This window comes from Panicum virgatum, chromosome 3N (genome assembly GCF_016808335.1).
Source record: "Panicum virgatum strain AP13 chromosome 3N, P.virgatum_v5, whole genome shotgun sequence".
Classification (NCBI taxonomy): Eukaryota; Viridiplantae; Streptophyta; class Magnoliopsida; order Poales; family Poaceae; genus Panicum; species Panicum virgatum.
The window spans coordinates 21,241,768-21,267,477 of record NC_053147.1 but is presented as its reverse complement, the minus strand read 5'-3'; the positions used below and the strand labels follow the sequence as shown (position 1 = coordinate 21,267,477).

At 45.7% G+C, this 25,710-nt stretch overlaps 2 protein-coding genes across 6 annotated transcripts; both read left to right on the top strand.

Moving 5' to 3' along the window:
• On the top strand, nucleotides 1-21,307 carry LOC120665036 (DNA mismatch repair protein MSH5). 4 transcript variants are annotated; one of them, XM_039944450.1, is made up of 34 exons: nucleotides 2-418; nucleotides 1,652-1,683; nucleotides 2,035-2,129; nucleotides 2,315-2,395; nucleotides 4,246-4,318; nucleotides 4,882-4,945; nucleotides 5,311-5,462; nucleotides 5,636-5,737; nucleotides 5,816-5,843; nucleotides 5,910-5,941; nucleotides 6,043-6,100; nucleotides 6,201-6,287; nucleotides 6,834-6,890; nucleotides 8,023-8,124; nucleotides 8,239-8,283; nucleotides 9,014-9,091; nucleotides 9,820-9,870; nucleotides 9,960-10,041; nucleotides 10,631-10,704; nucleotides 10,777-10,873; nucleotides 11,304-11,400; nucleotides 11,502-11,591; nucleotides 17,639-17,703; nucleotides 17,809-17,867; nucleotides 17,950-18,026; nucleotides 18,221-18,307; nucleotides 18,386-18,447; nucleotides 18,548-18,609; nucleotides 19,758-19,811; nucleotides 19,938-20,020; nucleotides 20,123-20,154; nucleotides 20,239-20,262; nucleotides 20,534-20,649; nucleotides 20,764-21,307. In XM_039944450.1, exons 1-34 carry the CDS (start codon nucleotides 359-361, stop codon nucleotides 20,848-20,850), a joined length of 2,445 nt encoding a protein of 814 aa, XP_039800384.1. In that variant the 5' UTR covers nucleotides 2-358; the 3' UTR covers nucleotides 20,851-21,307. The 4 variants fall into 4 exon arrangements, with proteins under 4 accessions (XP_039800385.1, XP_039800384.1, XP_039800387.1 ...); XM_039944451.1 differs by lacking the exons at nucleotides 5,910-5,941; nucleotides 6,043-6,100; nucleotides 6,201-6,287 and having other exon boundaries at nucleotides 1-418; nucleotides 20,764-20,850; XM_039944453.1 differs by lacking the exons at nucleotides 2-418; nucleotides 1,652-1,683; nucleotides 2,035-2,129 and having other exon boundaries at nucleotides 4,882-4,949; nucleotides 20,764-20,850.
• Nucleotides 21,308-22,829: 1,522 nt separating this feature from the next.
• LOC120665035 (protein translation factor SUI1 homolog) lies at nucleotides 22,830-24,623 on the top strand. Of its 2 annotated transcripts, none has more exons than XM_039944448.1 (5): nucleotides 22,830-22,989; nucleotides 23,588-23,692; nucleotides 23,893-24,104; nucleotides 24,189-24,242; nucleotides 24,341-24,623. In XM_039944448.1, the coding sequence occupies exons 2-5, from the start codon at nucleotides 23,656-23,658 to the stop codon at nucleotides 24,383-24,385; spliced, it is 348 nt and encodes a 115-aa protein (XP_039800382.1). In that variant the 5' UTR covers nucleotides 22,830-22,989; nucleotides 23,588-23,655; the 3' UTR covers nucleotides 24,386-24,623. The 2 variants fall into 2 exon arrangements, with proteins under 2 accessions (XP_039800382.1, XP_039800383.1); XM_039944449.1 differs by lacking the exon at nucleotides 22,830-22,989 and adding an exon at nucleotides 23,073-23,155.
• Nucleotides 24,624-25,710: the final 1,087 nt, after the last annotated feature.

Sequence of the window (25,710 nt, the reverse complement as noted above, 5' to 3'; positions counted from 1 at the left end):
GTTCGCACATTCGCACCCAGCGCTTGCTTGCTCGCCGCTCCGCCTCTCCCCCCAGACCAGAGTCCCCCAGCGTTCCTCACTGAAGCCCCCCACGCCGGCGCGGCGACGCCCTCAGCGCCCTCACCCGGTCCACAGCGATTGCCGCGAGCCTCTCTCCTCGCGCTCCACTCCGTCTCGATTCCCATCTGCATTCCGGAACCAAGGGGTTAGAGCCGCGGAGGAGACGAGGCTACGGGACGGCGGGACGCCCTCTTCGAAGCGGGAGCCGCGGAGAAGGCGAGGCGAGGCGAGGCGGCGTCGAGTCGTGGAGCGGAGGAGGTGAGGCAAGCGGCGACCGACCAGTGGGCTAGCGGGTGAAATGGAGGCGGATGGGTTTCAGGAGGAGGACGAGATGGCCGAGATGGAGGTCGACTCTCAGGTGCGTATTTTCCAACCCCTCGCCTCCGATCGCGTAATACGGAGTGAAGTTCTCTCGGTTTACCCTCTATGGTGTCCCTGCGCCCGATCGAATCGTTTTGCGGGAACCCCAATTTCGTGCAATTCGCCGTCCTAATTTGAACTGTATCGAGCAGCCTCTGAACCCTTTATCTTATGAATTTGTTGATTCCATCTAGCGCATGTAGTAGCTCGCTCCGCAGCACGCAAACCCGGTTTTCTAATTCTCGTCTGGTTAGAATGGGCTTCGGGTTCGCATGCAGTTCTAGCCTTTAGGATCGGATTTGCAGTGTGTTGGGTTAGTACTGTTTGAACCGTGAGAGGAATGAAAAACTTTGGATGGCTTAGTTTGGAGTGTGCAGATTTTGTTCTTCCACGTTGCTGCAGAGAGTTGAGAAAACACACAACACCCTAAGAGGGAAGGGTGACCTTTCATATATAGTTGGACACGAGGGAGCCGAATAGGCTGTAGTTACAGGGGGGAGATGAATAGGCTGCAGTACAAGAGGAAGTACAACTATTTATATCTAACTAGGCAATTGTGCCCATGCGTTGCTATGAACAAAGTTGGTATAAGTATCGGATATGTATTGGTGCCCGTGCGTTAATTTGTAGGGATCTACGTGATTGAATCGTGGATGGAGAGGGTTAGTCCGACTCGCATACGGGATGGACTAAGGTCCACCTGTCAATAATACGAGACGGATCAAACAAACGGACCAAACCAAAAAATTAGGTGGAAACCTTACTCGCCTTAGAAATATATATAGGTATAGATAGTTGCTACGCGTCATATAAATTTTACCCGGGCTTACATGAGACCACCAACTTTGTGCTTTTTCATTCCGTGTACAGGCCGTGCTGTGACCGTGGAGGCATTGATTGTCTGGGTTCCGATTGTTTTGTCCAAGCTTCAATTAGGTTTTCGATTGATTTGTTTGGGTTCCGATTAGAATTCCGATTGGCAGACCAAGGAATCATTACTTGCTTTAGAAATAGTAGAGATAAAGATTTCATCTGTACTGTAACCCAAATTTAGATAGTGCTAGACAGTTAGTTTATGTTCTAGCCAGCTGTTCTTTGAATCTGGGATGTGGTGTCATGCATTCTGCACATGTCAGTTTGGTCACTATCAGTTGTTTTGTGCAAATGTGCATAATCTTCATGCTATCAGCTATCACTGTACTCACTGAATGTCTTGCTGATTCTATTTCAGGTTCATATGGCTTGTGTAATGCAAGGACGTAGGTAAATTTAGATGCATGCTTTACTTCATTGTCCATTAGATATCATTCTATTACTAGTTTATGATATATGTTTCTTTATTTAACATACAGCATGTCAGTTGAAATTCTACTTAATTTTTTTCTATGATTTTGTTTCATAGAATTTCTCAAAAACATGAATGCTAGACTTCAGTCCAAATGATATTGTGAATATACAGAAATAATACAAACCCTCCTGATTGACCATTTCTTTGTATGGCAAGTAAACATAATCATTTATCATTGCACCGTCCAGTGCTAAAATTTGTTTTGTGGGTTATTAGCACAGCAGATATTTAAGTTGTTTTTCATTTTTACTTTATTGCAATCTCAGAGTTGGAGTAGCATACTATGATTCAAATACACGCCAGCTTTTTGTATTGGAAATCTGGGAAGACAGCGCTGAGGAATTTCCTCTGATTGATCTTGGTATGTTCCTCAGATAAATAGTAAATGAAATTTTTTATTGATTTGTTTGGAATATAGACATAGGGGTTGCTATGGAAAAAACACTTTGTGCTTTCCCATATTGGTAAATTGAATGTTTAGAATAGGTAACCCACCCCCCCCCCCCCCAACATAGCTGACACTTTTTGATGCTGGTATCGCACCAGTGAAATTTCAGGCAAAACCAAGCACAATATATGCAAGTACAAAAACGGAAGAAGCATTTTTATCGGCTTTACAACGAAATGGTATGGGCCACAACCACTTCTTCAAACTGTTATCTTTGTTACGAATGAATGGAGGCTGAAATGTTAGATTGTATTGACCAGCCCCAATGAGATATATATAGTACATGAGAGCACCCAAACCCTAGAATAGGAAAAGACTAAACTACCCTTAACTATTATACCCTTAACACCCCCTCACAAATGCAACGTGAATGCAATGACGTTGCATTTGGAGAGTTGATACTAAGCACTAGACTCAACAAAAAGAAAAAGATACATCCAAAGTCCGAAATGAAAAATGTCGTCGAATCATGCAACTCTTGAACATGCCGATGTTGATGATCTCCTCCACAAGAAGGTATTGCCTTCACAACCGTACTTCAGCAAATAGCCCGAGTCTTCACAAACCAGTACATCGACTCTTCAACATGAATCTTGCTTTGGAGATTTGGAACTTGACAATAATAGTGAGATGTGTCAAACCAGCCAAAGAGAGGAATGAGAGATCACTGCTGCAAGACAGCAAGCAGGGAGATGACAAGGTGATGACGACAAATAAACGGCCATTGATCACGACATGGAGCAAAACGGCTCCGAAAGGGACCAAGAGGGCATTGTCGCACCACAAAGATGATGCGATTAGCTAAATCTGACAGGACTCAGCTAACCATAAAACAAAGAAGATGGCTGTCTGACAACTTGAATATGTGGACACGCACGGCATCGACGAACTATATGTGAGCAATTGGACTTGGATTGACACTAACTTGGATGAATGTAGCAGAAATATGAGACAAACGAAAATGACTTGATATAGCAGTAGATACTAGCAGCAGCAGACAGATAGCAGCAGGCATAAGAAAAAGATGAGCAGAGCAGCACAACCGCACACACACCCCCTGTCTGCATTGCAGGAGCCGCAATGGGAGGCTAGGAAGAAGACCCTGGCGGCCAGCAGTGCAGAGAATGAATCCAATACCAGAGGCGTGAAATTTGCAAGGCACAAATGCAGGGCGGACAACAGGAGAGGGAGCAGAACCATTGCACGAGGACGAGCGATGGGCGGTGCGACGGCGAGGATGGGGGCGTGACGGCGTGAGGATGGGTGTGGACGGCGCGGACGGAGAGGACGGCGCTGACGGGGAGGACGGCGGCTCCGCGACGGGCGGCACCAAGGGCCCGCGTCAGCGGCGGCGGATCTCCCCGCTCCCCACGGCCGACGACGAGCGGGCGCGGCAGCTGGGCGGAGATGAGGCGGCGTGAGGACGGGGACGGCCGGATCGACGACAGACGGAGACGACGGCAGGCGGATCCAGCGCGGACGACGGAGGAAGCGGGGACGGCCGCGACGAAGGCCGGCGGAGGAGGAGACGACGGGCAGATCCACACCGACCCCGTTGTGACTGTGGTGGAGGAGAAGGCCACGACGGCGGCCTCAACTGCTACACGACGGCGGCACAGGGGGAGGCCGCGACGACAGCGAGAGAAGCGGCGGCGAATCCGCGCGGACGGAGACGACGCCGACGAGGAAGGCCACAATGGGCGGCGACGGATGAGATGCTGCTGCTGCTACTATGACGCTAACGGGAAAAAATGGGTTTAGTGCTGGAGGATTGCCGCCCCCGGGAGGGAAGAATTGATCCTCCCGAGGACGGCACAGCGGGAAGGACGAGGGTGGCGGACCGGATCTAGAACCGCAGCTCTGATACCATGTTACGAATGAATGGAGGCTGAAATGTTAGATTGTATTGACCAGCCCCAATGAGATATATATAGTACATGAGAGCACCCAAACCCTAGAATAGGAAAAGAATAAACTACCCTTAACAATCTTTAGTTTTCTTTTGATGGTTTTGCATGGAATCATGCAGATGGTAATGATGAGGCTCCTGTTGTGAAGCTCATGAAAAGCTCAACATTCAGCTATGAGCAAGCCTGGCACAGGTTAGCTGCTCTATACACTACAAAACCAGGCATTTTTAATTGTATTAAGAAGTATTATTTCTATGTCTTACAATATGCCTTACATGAGTATTATAAGGATTGTTATGATATTTTCTCGATTTGCATAATACAAAATTTACAAATAGACTAATTTACTGGATAGACATTCATGGATTCCTTTTGTATTCCTTCTTGAACATGGTCCAACCCAATTCATGATGCTTCCATGCAAAATTGTTTCTTTAGTAAAATGTATATATGTCATATGATGGGGTTTTGACATTATTATTTTGTAACTGGAAAACTCTATTAGATGGGCATCTACAATCAAACATGTTTAATTTGGTCCGTTTGGTAACACTTTTGTGGTACCACCTATGCTATGATATCTCTATTTGGTAATTTGTAATTGAAAAACAAAATAGCAAACTTGATCTGTTCCTGAAAGTTCGTTGTGATTAGTAACCATCTAGCCTTGTAATATTTTTGTTGTCTCTCTCTTGGAAATTTTAACCCGATAACTTGATGATTTAGTGCTTTTCGTGTGCATGTCTCAACTGCAGATTGATCTACTTGAAAGTTGCAGCTATGGATGATGGACTGAGTGTAAAAGAAAGGATCTGCTTTGTAGGTGATCTCAAATGAGAATCGTGTCGTGGTGCACTATTTATTTACTCATATATCTTGATTCATCTCCTGGGATATCTTTAGAAAATATTGATTTTTTGGAAATACCTGTTATTGCATCTCTGAGATAAAAAAAAATCTTGTTGTACCAATAATATGTAACCAAGCCCTGCAAGAACACCCCCCCCCCCCCAACTATACAGCTCCTTCTATTGTTCCCTTCTTAACAGATACTATCCAATTTGTCAAGTTAGGGTATCCTATATCTGTCTAACATCAGTTGCTTATATCATTCATCTTCACTCCCAAATTCTGTAAGCCATTTCTAATTACGAGATGGAAACATCATTCTGGTTTACTTGCAGCTTAATTCCATGATGGATCTTGGAAGCGATGTTCAAGTTCGTGCTGCTGGAGGTCTCCTAGCTATATTAGACAATGAGAGACTTCTTGATACCATCGAGCAGATGGAAGGTGGAGCATCAATTGCAATCGATTCTGTGGCACAGATCTCATTTTATCCTTTGATGATATTAGATAAACCAACACACTGATGTGTTGAGATTTAATTAAATCTTCCACTTATAGTTTAATTTGGAACCAACATAATTTTTGCTTCAATGCATTTATAACAGGTGCCATTCTCCTATCTATTTTTCGTTAGCATTGCATGCCTTGACTTTCTCACAGAGACAAGTTCCTTAAACTTGATGCAACTGCTCATGAAGCACTACAAATTTTTCAAGTAGATAAACACCCTAGTTACATGGGAATTGGTAGGGCTAAAGAAGGGTAAGAATCTTTAATCAAGGCTTTTTTTGCTAGCCTTTGTTGGGTTTTTCGATTTTTAATAATATTGACGAACCACAGGTTCTCAGTTTTTGGCATGCTCAACAAGGTAAATAAGCTCTTTCTTTTCTTTTCTTTTCTTTTTTGAAAGTCGCTGACTGTGTTTTGAATATAGTGTGTCACATCAATGGGAAGACGCCTCTTGAGGTATCTCCCACCTCTGATAATAATGTTTGAAATAATAATAATAATAATAATAATAATAATAATAATCCAAAAGTGTATTAACTATTACCTTTTGGTGTCAGGGCATGGTTCTTACGTCCTATAATCGATATCGATGTCATAAATAATCGCCTCAACACAGTATCCTTGTTTTGATGAATCAATATAATTTTCACTCTCTCAATTCTTGATGCCCAATAGGCACCATTGGTTTTTTGTACTGTTTTCCTAGAAATAGTAGATAACATTCTTTCTTTGCTGTGAAGAAGTAATGTCTGCATTGCGTGAGACTTTAAAGTCTGTCAGAGATGTTCCCCACATGCTCAAGGTGCCTTTTATTTTGCAGTACAAACAGATTTTATCAGAGGTGTTACTTATACATTTTCTGGTTATTATCTTGTACTGCAATGATAACCCTTTGACCATGTTATAGAAAGGCCTTTTCAAAAATAAAGTGAATATCTACTGTATTTTTTTTTATTTATGCTCTCTTTTATGGAAAACAGTCCTTAAGTTGCGCTTCTTAGAGTGCTGGGTCTGGGTAGTTTCAACCTTCACCTGCTCCCCAATTATTCTGTAGGCTTGGATATTTGCTTTTGCCCATCCTGTTCTGTTCTATGACAAAACACGTGCTCAGCACATTCGCAAAAATTATGTTGCTACAAATATTCTGAGTTTGGACATGATCATGACTTGTTTCTAACAATAGGCATTGTTTTCTGGATGGTAAAAACAAAACCTCAAAATTTGTGCAACATAGTTGAATCTTGATAATCATGTGTTGCTTGTATGATACAGTGGATATTCTTAAAAGTTTCTCCAATCATGCTGATTCAGCTTTAGCATGCATACCTGATATTTGCCCTTTCTTTAGAAATTTAACTCTCCAAGTTCCTTCTGTACAAGCAGTGATTGGAACACATTTCTTAAGGTAACCCAAAAGTCTTTCTTTCGAAATTACTACGTGTTATGTTGAAACATAGAAAATATCTGTCTTTTTAGAACTGTTAGTTCTTTTATTCCTTGCATGCTTGTGCAGTGCAGTGCAGTGCAGTACCGATAGAAAACTTAATTTTGAAAACATGCCTCCCTAGTCCCCACAAGTAGTTTATGTAGTAAACTAATACCAAACCATGTTTGTTGTATTGCTTATTTGAACAGGCTAAATATTAAGATCAATAGTTCTGGCTTCTCCGAATAATATTTTCAGCCACATGTTTTGATTATTGCTTCATATCATTTCATCATGCAACCTTTTATTGATTAATGGCATTGGGAAAGTAAGATTATCGGTCATTGTTGGTGCATGGGTTTTAGCATAACTACTATACCTACTCTTCTTGTCAGAACTTCTACCCTCTCCATCCCGAAAAGAATGCAATTCTAGCTTTCTACCAAGTCAATCTGTCTCAACTTTGGCCAAATATGCATAAAAGACTAATATGATTTATGTTACCAAACAAATATAATTAGATTTACCATGAAATGTATTTTCATAATATCTCTATTTAGAGTCATACAAGTTAATAATATTTGACTCAGTTCAAACCTAAAATTGTATTCTTTTTGGGACAGAGGTAGTAGTAATCAAGTATCTCAAGCTCCTCTGTAAAACTAGAATACACAGGAGAAACTGTTTGATGTTAATGGAAGTGTGACTTAGAATCAAGGACCTCAATCACCACAGCCATGTGTTTTACCACAAGGCTACATGCTCCCCTGTTTCTAGTGAGCATTATTATACCTCTGATTTAGAAAGTCGAATGAAGCTAAGTCATTGACACGATTAATGACGGGAATAATTAGTGTATTCCTCCAACCCTAGATGGGTGGGTATATATAGATCCTATACATGGGCCTCTATACACATGGGCTCAATATACTCCAACAACGATGTATTATAACTTTAGAGCTGTCATGTGTATTTTAAAGAATATTTTGTAAATAAATTCACAATAATTTAGAGTAACTTCTTTTTTGGCTGTTTTGCCTAGCGAGTTTTTTTTATCCTTCGTCTTTTCTCCATTTACTTATTGGTAAATATGTTTTCCCCTTTTTTTCAGTGCATTTGCTCTCTGCTGCATATAAATAAGATTTTTGAAGTAGGAATATCAGAGCATCTGGCAAATAAGTTGCAACATATGAACGTCGATTTGATTGGAAAGGTATCAATCTCCAACAGGGGCAGCATCAGTTCCACCAAATCAATGTGAAATTTGGACGAGTTTCATACTGTTATTGTAACTTTTTCGTAATTCGTTCACCGTTTATGTTTTCAGGCAAATTCTTCCATTACAGCTGAGTTGGATTACGTGTCAGACCTGGTCAGTTCAAAACCTTGTCAGGTTTCATTTTTGTTTGGAATTTTTTTATTTGTATGTTTGATAGAAAACACACATAAAAATACTGATGGGTGCAATAAAAGGTATGACTGCAAATATTCTTAAGCATCACTTTCTTTTCCAGTTAGGACTAAGTCTTCTTACTCTCCCTCTGCCAACGATATTAGTATAATTAAGCATTATGCATGATGAACTTATATATCATGATTTTTGGGTACTGTTAAAGCATTTATGAGACAATTATCTGTGAAATTTGTTACTTCAACCTTGAACAAACGTCATAGGCTTGAATGGACACTGCTATTTGGCCCGATCCACTGACCATTGGGGTCAAATTTGGTTGACACTTTGTCTTTTACTGCAAATAACTACACACATAAAATGTAATTGAAAAATAGGAGGACAAATTGTGTAACAGTCATTCTTTTGTATTCCTTTTTGCTTTTAGAAAAGTTGTTATGTACAGCACTACAGCTTCATTTTAGATCTTTGGGTGACTAATGACAGCTATCAGTTTGCAAAAAAATTTTGGTTTATTTTGATAAAAAAATATATCCTGCTACTGTTACAATTTTCCATTGTATTTGAACATTCTGCTGGAAATCGCAACTCTTTTTTCCTACTATTGATGAATATTTAGAGCTTTTCATGGACCTATGTTTACTGTCTCATACACCATTAATTGGCAATCGTTTCCTTCTATTATGGATAGGTAGTTGGTGTTATTGATGTGCAACGTTGTAAGGAGAAAGGCTATGAGACAGTGGTGAAAGAAGGGCTATGTGATGAGGTCAGACTTGCCTTTTCTATCCTTGAGCTGTCTTCTGTTATACAATGGCTTTAATGACTACAAAAAGGGTAGGAACTCCCTAGCTCTTTGTGCGATATCGGTATTCTTTTTTCTGCATAACCAGAATGTATGTGGTATTTTCATGTTGCAATGCAACTGCATATATGCAATATTTTGTCTCCATCCTTATCAGATGTTTCAGTTTTGGTTCCCACATTGCACGTGTATGGTGTAATTTTTTTTAAGAACATAACGTTTCATTTGTCTTGCTATTTTAGTACCTTTTTTTGTTGAATTTACCCGAAGTTTTCTCTGTCAGGGCCGTGACATTCTCAAATTTAGTTATCTTCACTGAGTGTCATGACGGGATTTGCCAAACATATATTATGTCTTACAAAATAGGTTATGCTTGCAATCATATCTGTGCAACTTGTGTGCGCTTGGATGCATAGAGTGGGTGCATGAATTTGGAATTTGAACATCATCAATGTAGCAACAACTTGTAGTATAGGTGCAAAAGAAATTTCTTGATTGTTCAATAGCCAAGTCTCCGTATTTCAAATCAGAACTTCTACAAGAAAACTATTTGCTAGATTCTATATATTATGATGTTATTCAATTGCTTTCTCCATATGTATCTCAAAACATGGGGTTATAGATTGTTGTAGTAGTTATTGAAGTTGAGGAGATACTTGTATAATCCAATATCCTCTCTTTACATAAATCAGTTGGATGAGCTGAGGATGGTTTATGAAGGATTACCTGACTTTCTAGAGCAGGTGATAGATCTTCCAAACCCAAATTGAGTTTGAAACATTAATCTTTTAAGTATTTATTTGGTATTTTCTGACAGTTCAATTGCTTCTAGGTGTCAGCTAATGAACACGCATCCTTACCTTTCTCGTTTGAATGCAGAATACCTCCACTAATAGTCTATGTACACCAAATAGGTAGGACTTTCCCTTGTCTCTAATTAGAACTCTGCTCTTTTCTTGTTGTTTGATTTGATATTACCTAGCCTTCTGTATGTGAAAGTTTCTATTATGTGCTCAAACAGAATCCCGCTTCCTTTGTTTTTCTTATGCAAGTATCCTTTCTTCATCAACTGTAGGGCTGTATATAACAGGAATTCTAACTAAATCACTTGCATTTCAACTAACTGATGTCTATATTGCTAAAATACCTATCTACCTTAAGAAATAATGCTAAATTTGCTTGTTGAATTTTTGTGTTGATTCATAAGAGATTACTACTTAAGTTGAGCCATCTATACCAGAGGTCAACGCACATAATATGTCTTTTGACCTCCATTTGAAGGATTTGGATGTAATCTTGCTTCTCAAAAGGTTGAGATCATGGTCAGGCTGATGCTGTTTTAAACAGTCATGAAAAAGTTCTGTGAAATTTTTATAGGAGATAACTGCTTGATACTCTGTGGACTGTGGAGAAATTCAAAACTTAGACAATTAACATAGTTGCTACTTGATCATGTTACAATTTTTGTGTTCACAATTTTTATATCCTCACATGTTCTTCCAGGGTACCTAATGTGCTTTTTTAATGAGAAGATTAGTGATGCCTTGTTAGTAGAACTTCCAGATTACGAATTTGCGGTATGCAGTCTCTTTATTCTTTCTTTTTAGTTTATTAATTTGTTGCTAGGCGGTACAATTTGTTTTCATCAGTTTTCAGAGGAAGGTGAGGAGAGAAGGTTCTATTATCATACCCAAAAGACAAGAGAACTGGACAACCTTCTTGGAGATATTTATCATAAAATTCTTGGTAGCTTCTTCTTTTTCACTTCTTTGATGTTGTTATACTATTGCAATTTGTTCACAAAATTGTACCCATGATTGTATTAGTTTTATTCAATAATTAAAAGCCCCTGAATCTATAATATCTATGCAAGTCATATATGTATGCAATAAGCTTATTTACACAATTTTAGGGCTAGAAGTAAAACAAAATGACTGGAGTGTTGTAATTCAAGTTTATATCTAATTGGTTCCTTTCCTTTTGCAAAGTCAAGTTGATTTCTATTTCTGCTCTCTGGACTATTAATTCCTGTTTGGACCCAAACTTGGAGATTCCATAAATCTCTCTAGTGCTGCGCATGAAAATTATAGGCAACTCAGCAAACATATTTAGGATACCTACCATAGACCATTAGACATAATGTAGTTTGACTCAAACCTTGTCATATTTCATACAGATATGGAGAGAGCAATCATGAGGGATTTAGTGTGTCGCGTCCTTCAATTTCTACCTCAACTGACAAAAGCAGGGAACTTTGCAGCAGAACTTGATTGGTAAGTGTGCTTTTATTGGGCAAACATGTATTATTGATCAACTTGTTGACAGTAGATCAGTCTTACACTCTAATGTGCTTTTCATGATATTGTTACATCAGCATTTTATCATTAGCTGTTGTTGCTCGCCAAAACAATTATGTGAGGCCCATCTTAACTGAGGATTCATTACTTGAGATACATAATGGCAGGTTAGTATTTTTTATAGTTGATTTTTATGTTACTCCTCCGTCCCAAATTATTAGTCGTTTTAGCTTTTCTAGATGCATAGATTTTACCATGCACCTAGATATATATTATGTCTAGATGCATAGCAAAATCTATGTATCTAGAAAAGCCAAACTGATGGATAAGTCTTTGTGCTGGATGGATAAGGCATAGGGTCCTTGCAAGGACCAGAGCATCTATTCCTTTAGCATATTTCAGTTTGCTAGGACAGTCAGTTTGCTAGGACAGCATCTAGCTTTAGTTCTTTTGACTAGCATCTTAGCATCTTTTGGCTGCCTGCCCTGGCTGCCTATAAGTATGTATCCCCAGCCCATTGGGTTGGCATGGCTTTGAGTTTGTGAATATGAGAAAACCAGAAAATTGCCCCAAGTTCATTGTCATCCTCTCAGCTCAATGAGAGTTAGAATTGAGCTACTAACATCTGGTATCCGAGCCGTACTTTCCTGTAGGTTAGACATTTCCTGCACTTCTCCCTCCCAAGCAGCAACTAGCACAGCAGCAGCTAGCGCAGCAGCAGCGGCAGTTAGCGCAGCAGCAGCGGCTAGCGCAGCAGCACTTGCTGCACCCTCTACTCCACCTTCCTCACCCGAGCAGACGAGCGGCAGCTCGTCTGAGGCTGCGTCTTCTCCACGCAGCAGCCCCCTGGAGGCGCGCCATGTCCGACGCACCGTCTCAGCGCTCGGTCGCCTCGAGCGCACGGCGTCAGCGAGATGCCGAGCTCGCCGCGGCAGAGGAGTGCAGGCGAGCGACGGCACAAGCCGCTGCAGCAGCGGCGAGGGCGGCCAGGCTGGCTGCAGCGGAGCTGGCGGCGGCCAGGGCGGAGGTGGAAGCAGAGGCGGCGGAGGATGCAGCGCGTGCGGCGGAGGTCGAGGTTGAGACCTTGCGCGGCAGCCTCAGCGGCTCCATCGCCGGCGACGCCACCGCCGACGAGGACCTTGAGGAGTTGGAGAGGGAGAGAGCGCGGGAGCGGACCGCGCGGTGGGCAGCAGTCCACCCCGGCGGCGGCGGCCTGGACGGCGGCGCGCCCGGCGGCGGTCCAGGGGCCCGCGCGCCCGGCGGCGGCCTAGATGGCGGCGCGCCCGGCGGCGCACCCGGAGACGGTCCAGGGGCCCGCGCGCCCGGCGGCGGCCCAGGGGGCCGCGCGCCCGGCGGCGGAGGCGGCGCCCCTGGCGACGGCCGCGCCTTTGGCGGTGGCGCGCAGGGCGGTGGCGGAGCTCCTGGCTGGGGTGCGCGCGGCGGCGCCCCCGGCTACCACGGCCTCCAGGCGGTGGTCAGGGACGTCGGTCCCGGTGGTGGGTGGCCCACCCTCACCAAGACCAACTACGTCGAGTGGGCCGCAGTCATGGAGGTGAAGCTCCAGGTGCGGCATATGTGGGAGGCAGTCCGGTACGGCGACGTCGACTACGATGAGGATCGACGGGCGCTGGATGCTCTCATCGCAGCAGCCCCGCCCGAGATGCAGTTCACGCTTTCCAAGAAGCGAACTGCCAAGGAGGCCTGGGACTCCATCGCTGCGGCACGTATCGGCAGCGACCGCGCCCGCAAGACCACTCTCCAGGCACTTCGCAAGGAGTGGGAGAACCTGGCCTTCAAGCCAGGTGAGGATGTTGATGACTTCGCCCTCCGTCTCAACACTCTACTGCAGAAGGTGGTGCAGTTCGGCGACGACACCTACGACGAGGAGAGAGCCGTCGAGAAGCTCTTCCGCTGCGTCCCCGAGAGGTACAGGCAGACCGCTCGCTCGATCGAGTCTCTGCTAGACCTCTCCACCATGACGATCGAGGAGGCGATAGGTCGCCTCAAGGTCGTCGACAGCGACGAGCCACAGCCTCCCTCGGGAGGCATCTCCATCGGTGGGAAGCTCCACCTCACTCAGGAGCAGTGGGAGGCTCGGCGCGGTGACAGGAGGAGGGGGGAGCCCTCTTCCTCGACTGGTGGCCGCAAGCGCGGCAAGCCGCGAAAGGGGCGCGGAGGTGCCCAAGCCGGGGCACGAGGACGCGCCGAGGGTGGCGCCCGCGGAGATGCTCAGGGCGGCGCCGCTGACAGGCCCAAGGCGGCACGAGACGACGCCTGCCACAACTGTGGCAGGCCCGGCCACTGGGCCAGGGACTGCCCGCAGCGGAGGCGTGGGGGCCAAGCCCACGTCGCGGAGGCCCAGCCGGATGACGAGCCGGCTCTGTTCCTACTCCACGGGGACATGGAGCCGCAGTCGGCGGCACCGCCTGTCACCGCTCTACTCCACCTCGACGAGCCGCGTGCCCGAGTTCTCCTCGGCAACGGCTCCGACGACGACAGGGTCGATGGCTGGTACCTCGACTCCGGCGCCACGCACCACATGACCGGGCGGCGGGAGTTCTTCTCCGACCTGGACGTCGACGTAGGTGGCTCCGTCAGGTTCGGGGACTCCTCCGCCGTGGAGATCAAGGGCGTGGGCTCCGTGATCTTCACCGCCAAGTCCGGAGAGCACCGGATGCTCACCGGAGTCTACTACATCCCGGCGCTGCGGAACTCCATCATCAGCCTTGGGCAGCTCGATGAGAGCGGCTCCCGCGTGGTGATCGACAACGGGGTCCTCCGCATCTGGGACCACCGTCGCCAGCTTCTCGCCAGGGTGGTTCGAGGGAAGAACCGCCTCTACATCCTCCATGTCGGGGTGGCCCAGCCTCTTTGTCTTGCAGCTCGCAGGGACGACGAGGCATGGCAGTGGCACGAGCGCTTTGGGCACCTCCACTTTGAGGCCCTGAAGCGGCTCGGCGCCAAGGAGATGGTGCGAGGCCTCCCGTGCCTCGACCACGTGGAGCAGCTCTGCGACGTCTGCGTGCTGACGAAGCAGAGGCGGCACTCCTTCCCCCAGCAGGCGAGCTTCCGAGCCAAGGAGCGGCTCGAGCTCGTACACGGGGACTTGTGTGGCCCGGTGACACCGGTCACACCAGGAGGACGGCGCTACTTCCTGCTGCTCGTCGACGACCTCTCCCGCTTCATGTGGGTGATGATCCTCGGCAGCAAGGGAGAGGCTGCGGACGCCATCAGGCGTGCTCAGGCTGCTGCGGAGGCGGAGAGCGGCCGCAAGATGCGCGTGCTGCGCACCGACAACGGCGGCGAGTTCACGGCGGCCGAGTTCGCGGCGTATTGCGCGGATGAGGGCATCCAGCGCCACTACTCCGCGCCGTACAGCCCGCAGCAGAACGGCGTCGTCGAGCGGCGCAACCAGACGGTTGTGGGGATGGCCCGGGCCCTCCTCAAGCAGAGGGGGATGCCGACTGTCTTCTGGGGAGAGGCGGTGGTGACGGCCGTCTACATCCTCAACCGCTCGCCCACCAAGGCACTCGACGGCATGACGCCGTATGAGGCTTGGCATGGGCGCAAGCCGGCGGTCTCCCACCTGCGGGTCTTCGGCTGCCTCGCGTTCGCCAAGGAGCTTGGCCACATCGGCAAGCTCGACGACAGGAGCACTCCGGGAGTGTTCATCGGCTACGCGGCGGGTTCGAAGGCCTACCGCATTCTCGACCCGGAGACACAGCGTGTGCGCACGGCGCGCGACGTTGTGTTCGACGAAGGGCGAGGATGGGCGTGGGACAAGGCGGTGGACGATGGCTCGGCTCCGACGTACGACGACTTCACCGTCGAGTACGTCCACTTCGAGGGAGCTGGGGGAGTAGGCAGCTCTTCTTCGCCGAGCGTGCCTACCCCGGTCCCCGAGCCTCCACCGACTCCGGCGCCCGCCACACCGGCGGCACCACGCCCTTCAGCTACGACTCCGGCTGCGCCGAGTCCCTCAGCTGTACCACCACAGCCGGCGACGCCGCGCACTCCAGCACCGACAGCCACTCCTCCGGGCACGCCTACTCCAGCACCTGCTCACAGCCCGGTGGAGTTCGCTACTCCGCTCTCTCACGACGAGGAGCGCATCGACGCGTACCACGACGGTGAGCCACTCCGGTACCGTACGATGGAGGACCTTCTCGGCGATCAGCCGGTGCCGGGACTGGTGCCTCACGACCTGGAGGCGCAGTTGCACCTCGCGTGCGACGACGGCGAGCCTCGGTCTTTTGCAGAGGCCGAGGGACACGCGGCATGGCGTGCCGCGATGCAGTCGGAGATGGACGCGGTTGAGAAGAACCGCACTTGGGAGCTTGCTGATCTCCCTCGCGGTCACCGCGCGATCACCCTTAAGTGGGTGTTCAAGCTGAAGAGGGATGAGGCCGGCACCGTCGTCAAGCACAAGGCTCGCCTGGTGGCACGAGGTTTCGTGCAGCAGGAGGGAGTCGACTTCGACGATGCCTTCGCTCCCGTGGCACGGATGGAGTCCGTGCGACTCCTCCTTGCGCTAGCTGCCCAGGAGGGCTGGCGCGTCCATCACATGGACGTCAAGTCGGCGTTTCTCAACGGCGATTTGAAGGAGGAGGTCTACGTGCACCAGCCGCCGGGGTTTGCGATCCCCGGCAAGGAGGGTACGGTGCTACGTCTGCGCAAGGCCCTCTATGGCTTGCGGCAGGCCCCGAGGGCGTGGAATGCCAAGCTGGACTCCACGCTCAAGGGGATGGGCTTCGAGTAAAGCCCGCACGAGGCGGCCATCTACCGGCGGGGCAATGGAGGCAATGCCCTGCTGGTGGGTGTCTACGTCGACGACTTGGTGATCACCGGCACCAAGGATGAGGAGGTGGTGGCGTTCAAGGAGGAGATGAAGGCCACCTTTCATATGAGCGACCTGGGGCCTCTCTCCTTCTACCTGGGGATCGAGGTGCACCAGGACGACTCCGGGATCACACTTCGACAGACCGCCTATGCCAAGCGCGTCGTCGAGCTCGCCGGGCTCACCGACTGCAACCCAGCTCTCACTCCGATGGAGGAGAGGCTGAAGCTGAGCCGTGACAGCACGGCAGAGGAGGTGGACGCTACTCAGTACCGGCGTCTTGTGGGGAGCCTACGCTACCTCGCCCACACGCGGCCGGACTTGGCGTTCTCCGTCGGCTACGTTAGTCGGTTCATGCAGCGACCGACGACGGAGCACCAGCAGGCCGTGAAGAGGATCATCCGCTATGTTGCGGGGACTCTCGACCACGGTCTCCACTACCCGAGGTGCCCTGGAGCGGCACACTTCGTCGGGTACAGCGACAGCGACCACGCCGGCGACATCGACACCAGCAAGAGCACGAGCGGGATCCTCTTCTTCCTCGGCGAGTGCCTTGTTAGCTGGCAGTCGGTCAAGCAGCAGGTGGTGGCCTTGTCCAGTTGCGAGGCCGAGTACATAGCGGCCTCCACCGCGTCGACTCAGGCGCTCTGGCTCGCTCGACTGCTTGGTGATCTACTCGGCAGAGACATTGGAGCGGTGGAGCTCAGGGTGGACAGCAAGTCCGCCCTCGCCTTGGCGAAGAACCCCGTTTTCCATGAACGGAGCAAGCACATCCGGGTGAGGTACCACTTCATCCGAGGCTGCTTGGAGGACGGGAGCATCAAGGCAAGCTACATCAACACCAAGGACCAGCTTGCAGACCTGCTCACCAAGCCCCTTGGGAGGATCAAGTTCCTTGAGCTCTGCTCCAGGACCGGGATGGTCCACTCCTCCCACAAGACGACGCACAAGACTTAGGGGGAGAATGATGGATAAGTCTTTGTGCTGGATGGATAAGGCATAGGGTCCTTGCAAGGACCAGAGCATCTATTCCTTTAGCATATTTCAGTTTGTTAGGACAGTCAGTTTGCTAGGACAGCATCTAGTTTTAGTTCTTTTGACTAGCATCTTAGCATCTTTTGGCTGCCTGCCCTGGCTGCCTATAAGTATGTATCCCCAGCCCCTTGGGTTGGCATGGCTTTGAGTTTGTGAATATGAGAAAACCAGAAAATTGCCCCAAGTTCATTGTCATCCTCTCAGCTCAATGAGAGTTAGAATTGAGCTACTAACACAAACGACTAACAATTTGGGACGGAGGGAGTACATGATAGTTGAATATGGCTAGCAGTCTTCAGTTTTATGCATGCCTACAATTTTCTAAACTTCAGTAGCATTTAGACATGCTTTGCAGGAAATGACTGTCGATACTTTTGTTCCAAATGATACTAAAGTTGGTGATACAGGTGAATAGTTATTGAGAGATGTAAATCTTCAATCTTATGGCACTACTAGAACTATTGCAAACTTCTGATATATGTTTTTAAACTTCTTATGTTTATTTAATTTAGGACGAATAAACATAATAACTGGACCCAACTACTCAGGAAAAAGCATTTACATTAAGCAGGTAATTGACTTTTAGAACACTTAATATTCTGATAAACATAAACTATAGAATACATCAAGTTGCATTGTATATCTGCTTTCAGGTGGCCTTGATAGTTTTTCTTGCTCATATCGGAAGCTTCGTTCCTGCTGATTCTGCTATTGTTGGATTGACAGATAGGTTTGTACTCTATAACATATATGCACTTTCCTTGTATATCACATGATTTCTGTGCTAGAAAGATTATGTACCACGGTTGTAGACTGAAGACCCTATGTATGGACATCATGCTCATGGGTTTGGAGCAAACACAGTATGGTACCTATTAACACTTGACTAGCGATATCCTTGACATTCTCAAGAATGTTTTGCAGGATATTTTGTGCAATGGGAAGCAAATCCATGACAACCGAACAATCAACTTTTATGGTTGATTTGCATCAAGTTGGAACAATGCTCAGGTATATCGTAGTAGTGACCCTCAAGCTTATTGTCTTATGATCTTTCAGCTGTGTCAATACGCTCAATATGTTTTTCAGGCATGCAACATTGAGATCTCTGTGCTTGTTGGATGAATTTGGTAAGGGAACTCTAACTGAAGGTGAGAGTGAAAACACAGAAAATCTTAAAGTCCTCTCCATTTACCTCTCAACATAGCTCAAGATTATATGACTAGTTTTTTCGTTCCTGATTCTTTGCAGATGGCATTGGTCTTCTTGGAGGGACTATTGATCATTTTGCAAACTGTGATTTCCCTCCAAAGGTTAGACAGCTAGCTTGGGAAATGTTGCTGTAGAAATTCAATCTTATAGGTTCACCAGTCTGGTCTGGTAGCCTTCTTTTCAATCACTTCGAAGCTGTGAATTTCTTTGCATGATTGCTTGGTTCAGATTTTCTGGATTCTAATAGTTCTTTTAGTTTCCCCTGATTATCTTTTTTCCACGAGAACATGTCGTGCACTTATTTTGTTAAGAAGAAGAGAGTTTACAAGAACAGACAAAATAAACACATAACACTTAACAAAAAAGAAAAAAGATACAACCCTAGGCACAAAGGACAAACACACAGAAATTCTGGTGCCGTTTTCTGTTGTAAGAGCCCTTTCTTGATGAAAACTTCTTGCTTCTGTTGGAGTGGAGAATAGAGTTGTGACTTGTGAAAACTCGTGCAAGAATTATTATCCTTGTTCAGTGACCAACTTAATGCATTGTTAAACCTAAGTTGTTTGACTAGTGTAGAGACGAGGTTAGAAAATGTGTCACGCCAGATTCTCAAATCATATTATTCTTTCCCCTATACCCTCTCCCATGTTTATTTCATCCACAACACTTTTGCACACAAAAAGCAATTTGACATTACATTTTCAAGTACGAGTGTATTACTGTCCATGCAAGTGCTTGGCGTACTAAATAAAAACTATTAGTTTGTACCATGAGTAAATTTTTTTTTTTTGAATTTGACATACTCCCCGCGTTCCAAATTATAGGTTGTTTTGGCTTTTCTAGGTACATAACTGTTGCTATGCACCTAAATATATTTTAGGTATGTTATGTCTAGATACATAGCAAAATCTATGTATTTAGAGAAGCCAAAACAATCTATAATTTGAAACAGTGGGAGTAATTGGTAATGGTGTATTCCTTCTGTCTTTTGGATGGGATTTTGTGGTTCTGTATTCCTACACCTTGTAACATAATAACCATAGAATAATTTTGTTCGCTGTGTCATTTATCATACTGAATGGAAGTGAAAATAAATTGTGGTAATTTCTGATTTACTCTTGTCTATATTGGAAATAGTTTATTATCCAAATATGGATGAGCAATATATCTATATATATGCTTTAAGCTGGCTAGCATAGCATCAACATTTACCAGTGCTGTATGTTGCGATATTGTCTAATTATTGCAGGTCCTTTTGTCAACACATCTGACTGAGATCTTCACCGAGAACTACCTACCACAGGTTAATAGTCAACATTCGTTTGCTGATGCATAGAAATTATTGTTTTCTTTTTACCAAACATATCAAATGTTCATAAATGGTATGCCCTGCTCAGGAAAACTTTAAGAAATCTGAGATATTTTGCAGTCTGAACATATCAAATGCTATACCATGAGTGTTCTGAATCCTGATGGACAAACAAGCAATGATGATATCACATTCCTTTATCGGTAACTATCCAAGAAACCACTCATGCCTTTTCTTGTTCCTTTTATGTTTTTGTCTGTACTAATGTCTTGCTTAATTTGTGAATTGTAATGCACATGGTGAAGACTTGTAACTGGGCAAGCGCTCTTAAGCTTTGGTAAGCTTACATACTACGTTTGACCAACAATTCTTATGGATCCTTTTGGATCAGATACAGGGTAACTTTTTTTTCCCCTTGCAGGTCTGCATTGTGCACGGCTTGCTGGTATGTATGTTGACAAACTTCTACTCACCTGGCATATTGCGATAAGATAAGCACTTTTTTAGTGCAACCATAAACTACTGTACTATTTTGTGCAGATTGTTTTAGTTGTCATTGTTTTGCTTCAAAAATAAGTTGTCACTGTAGTGAAGGGATTGACATGATGAAGCGCAATGCGATAACTCAGTTGTCTTAAACCATAAATTTGTCACCTGGATGTTTATCATAACACTCTAGGCTGCGGTGTATATTCCTCGTGTTTGCTTGTTCGCAGGTGTTCCAAATAAAGTTGTCCAGAGAGCTGACAGTATTTTGGAGGACATCCATTCCAAGAGACCTACAAGGCGCATGATCAGCGAGAAATTAGAAGCAACAGACAAGCTGTACCAGGTGCATAACTTGCTGGACAATTTCATTTAACGGGGAAAAATGTCTATGTTGATTTTGCATACAAACTGGGCAAACTAATTTTTAACTAAATGTAATGTCTGTGAAAATTTTCAGGATGCCGTGGCTAAACTGATGGCCTTCGATACACAAAAAGGTGACCTGGACAGATTCTTCCAGGAACTCTTTGCCTCTGAATCGTAACACTACGATTCAATGCTTAATCTCGCTAGTACAGGAACCCACAAGGGAAAAAGTGAAAGCTGGAATGCTGTTTGCCGCAAGTAACGCAGTTCTTCTGTTGCACTGTTAGCAGCTTCACATGCCTACTTCTCTTGCATGTTTATTACTTAATGGCGTTCTGATGGCCCTGCCACTACCACCACCCGACACACACACACACACACACACACGCCCACACGCACGCACGCACACGCACGCACGGACACACCCCTTATACTTGGAAGCGTCAAACTACAGAATGAATGGAACGCTCAGAACATCTCTGTAGTTTGAACAAAAATTCATGGCGCTACTTTCTGAACTTTAGGACCTGTCTGGAGGGATTAAAGTTGAGTGCTAAACTTTAGCACCTATAGTACTCATACATTTGCTCAAGTTTTTGAGTCTTGGCTAAATTTTAACCCCCTATTAGCACTTCTATTTTGCATACACTAGTGCTAAAGTTTAGCACTTTCAATTGGATCCAAACAGGACCTTAGTCGCTTTCGATATTACTTATGACACGATAAGGTTTAGATGCCCAGATTACAGTATATGAGTCTCGTTTAGTCATTTTCTGCAATTATGTACCTCTTTGCACCCCGAACATTGTTACATCAAATGATTCTGTGACACCCGTGGTGATTCGTGGATGTCGCTCAGAAATCACTCAATCAGAATATGCTGCACCTGCACGCAACTTGCAAAGCATTGGCGCCACCAGCGAACCCACGGCTGCGCATGCGTAACGGTATGAGAAATGGATATGGCCTGGTTTGGAATCTCCTCACTTTCTTATACCTAACGCGCAATAATAATATGCTCGATATTCCTCTACAGTCTGTCATGGGTTAGTACGTTTCTTCTACGATGCCAGTTGCCAGCGCTCAAATTCGGAAGAAATGTTAATGTGAATAATTAAGTTGATTCTTGAAATGAAAATTCTTGACGTCGTGGGAGAGAACTGTGCCGACATCACTTATGGGCCATGTAGCCGCCAATGTGGGTCGGTGGGCCTCTTCTGACCTTTTTGACACCGATTTGGGCCCTGCGTCAGTTGGCCTCGACTTGCATATATTCCTCTAAAAAATACTACATTTTACTTGCGAATCCCCTCTAAAAACTACGATTATATTATTCTATATCTGTGTATTTTTAGTAATTTCGTATTAAAAAATTCAGCCCTGAAGAGTGAGCCAACAACGATCAAAGTGCTTAACGTTAACCGTCAATCGACGAGGATGCAGGAGGCTGTGTTCACTAAACGCATTATTCAATTCCATAGGGAGAAAATAAAATAAAATAGTAATAAGAGAGGAAAAGAAGTAAAAAAAACGTCTCCGTCTCGATCGGTTGGCAGGAATGCAGATCCTCCCCCCTAGAGCCGTGTGGGGGATGCATAATAGCAAGTTTAATAGATTACGCCGGCCGCCGGCTGGAAGACGCGCGGGATGGTGGTGGGCCTCATAGCAGCTCGCTGCTCAGCCAATGGCAAGACGCGCAACGCGTCTACGCCGGCTGAGGACGGCGTTTTGCTCCGCGCCCGCTTTATTCTCTCTCATGTGCCACACAAGCTCTCCGCCGGCTCCTTGCCAACTATTAAACTTGGGCCGTGTTTAGTTCTTTTTGCAAAAAAAATTTTGCAAAAAAATCTTACTAATTTGAAGTACTAAATGAAGTCTATTTATAAAATTTTTTGCACAGATGGGTTGTAAATCGCGAGATGAATCTAATGATGCTAATTAATCCATAAATAATTAATAATTAGCGGATGGTTACTGTAGTATCACTGTTGCAAATCATGGATTAAGTAGGCTCATTAGATTCGTCTCGCGATTTACAGCCCATCCATGCAAAAAATTTATAAATAAACTTCATTTAGTACTTCAAATTAATAAGATTCTTTTGCAAAATTTTGTGTTGGTGGGAACTAAACAGGGCCTTGCTCTAATTAGCCAGCGTTCCCCCGGAGCGGCGGTTCGCCCACCTAATTATACGCATCGCGCGCCTATAAAGCCAACCAGCCCGGCGTGGCGGCCCAGCCTCCGGTCAAGTCTTATCCGCCTCTCGCCTCCACCCGCGTGCGCTCCACGCCTCCTCTCCACGCCAGGGAAGAGAAAGGTGAGCACCAACAACGCTGCCCTTTTCCCCATCCCCCTCTCTCCCTCCCTGATTCAATCCGTCTCGTTCTTAGACCTAGGATTTGGGGATCTGGAGGGGTACGATCGCGCCTCGCCGCGAATTTGCTTCTGGGGACGAACGGATCTCGGATCGTGTTCTCCGGGAGGTGTGCGAGTTTCCTTTGTATGATGATTCGTATAATTGGTAGGGTTGGCTTGGGGGATCATGGGGTTTCGGCCCGATTCGTCGTGCTTTCTGTTTTGGATGTGGGCGTGTTTGTAGTCTCCGCACGTCGATTCGTCCGCGGCGGTTAGAGGACATGTGATGGGATTTGGGGAATTCCGAATTTTCGTCTAGCCCCTTTCTGGATCTAACATACAGGGTGTTGTATGAGGGTGATTTTGGAAACCCTAGTTTCAGTGGTAGATTTCTTAACGGATCGACAGCTATGAACGATTTGCCCTCTGTTCTAGAGCCTGTTCTACTTGTTATTGCGCTTTGCTGCTACCGTAGGTGATTTGTGTTAGCCTGTGATTTGTTGTTTCCTGAATTTTTTGTGCTTGTAGAGCCTGTGATTGATGGTATGGTTTGTATGCAGCTTCTTAAAGACCAATAAATCAAAGCGTGATCAGCTCGGTGCCAATCAAACCTCAACAACCAAGTTTCATGTCTGATCTCGACGTCCAGCTTCCATCTGCCTTCGGTATGTTGTACCCGTTCCGTCCATATTTTCTTATGCCTTGGCTTCAAATAGCATGCTGCAGCTTTTGTACAGTATTCGTGAATGATCAGTTGAGATCAAGCATGAACAAGTTTATATTGCATATGCTTCTGTTTCTGTTTTGATACACAAGTATTGTTTGTGCCCATGCTTGACTGATGGTATGGCATCATTTTTGGTAGACCCGTTTGCTGAGGCAAATGCTGAGGACTCTGGTGCTGGCCCGGGAACAAAGGATTATGTGCATGTGCGCATCCAGCAACGCAACGGCAGAAAGAGTCTGACGACTGTTCAGGGACTAAAGAAAGAGTTCAGCTACAACAAGATCCTCAAGGATCTCAAGAAGGAATTCTGCTGCAATGGTACTGTAGTTCAGGATCCAGAGCTAGGACAGGTACAATGATGCACTAACGTTTGCAAGCTCACACTTCTCTCTTCTGGTTGTGTTACTGATGATATGTTTTCTTTGTGTCTGCAGGTTATTCAGCTCCAAGGTGATCAGCGTAAGAATGTTGCCACTTTCCTAGTTCAGGTACATCCAGAATCTCAAAGCTGTAGCTTATAAGGGATGATGGAGGCCTTCTCCATCTTTGTACATAAAGCTCATCGGAGGTTTACTTGTCTTGGCAGGCTGGGATTGCAAAGAAGGAGAACATCAAGATTCACGGGTTCTAAGGGACCTGTAAATGCTTGTGTGCGCTATTGCGCGCGTTACCGCATATTTGGAAGCTTGAAGCAGTGATATTATAGTTACTGCTTTCTATAACAACATAAGTATTGTGCTATTATCAGTGTGTTTTGCTTGATGCAAGTTGTGTTTTCTCCTCATTATGCGCCACCAGCATATGGGTATGGCTTGTATGGAATATTGTTGCCACCTTGATAAAAGTACTCCCTATTTGGTTATAATGCTTGATGTTTGTCTCCTGTTCTGCGATTGGTTTGATTTCGGTTACCTTCAATCTGGTTTACATGGTTCCGCTCCAGATGGTACATCTGATGTTTAGCACTGAATTTTGGTACGATTGCTGGGTTGTCACGGGACGTTTTCTTTGCGACTCCGGCCTTGTTTGGATCTAAATTCAAAATTCCAAAAGATTTGTAATAAATGTAGTTGGAAAAATTGCATTACACAAATAGATTGTAAATCGCATGACGAATCTAATGAACCTAATTAGGTTGTGGTTAGATATTAAATTGCTATAGCAAGCTACAGTAATTATGTTCTAATGATGGATTAATTAGGTTCATTAGATTCGTCTCGTAGTTTACGGTCTGTAATTAGTTTTGTGATTAGTTTATGTTTAATATTTTAAATGTAAAAAAAAATCTTTTAAAATTCCAAAATAAGATAACTAAACACACCCTCCATGCTCTGCCATCTTTAATTAGTCGGTGGATTTTGGCCTTGTCTGGTTGTGAGGAGTGAAAAATTGAATGAAATTATTTTCATATGTTTGATTGAGGTTGTGAGTGAAAAATTTAATGAAATTGTTTTCATATGTTTGGTTGTGTTTGGGCTGACGGGATGGCCCTCTGGCGGGACCCACGTGTAAATATAGGTGTGTGTATGTAGCAATTGCTTAGTTTTCATGCAGTTGTTTTTACTGAACATGAGGGAAAGTTTTCATTATTTTTACCGAACATGAGGGAAAGTTTTCATGAGTTTTTTTCCCCTCTTAACCAAACAGAGAACTTGCTCGGCTCGGACACGGGGTCAGATGCAGGAGCACGGGGCCCGCCTGCAAATGCCGGTCTCTCAGTGGACCCTTTCCTAATCCGACGGCGCTTTCGCAACAGCCGGACTGCCGGAGGCTGACGGTGTAAGCGGCAGCTGGGGTGTGGAGGACTAGAGGGCGTGGCTCGTTTGCCGGCGGCACACATTCACGGACGCCTGTTGCCGAGGCCTCGTTTGGTTGGGCTAGAAATCTAGGACGCACACTTCCTGAAATGAAGTTTGTTTGTAAAAACTTTTTAGGGATGGGTGTAACTTTTCGCGA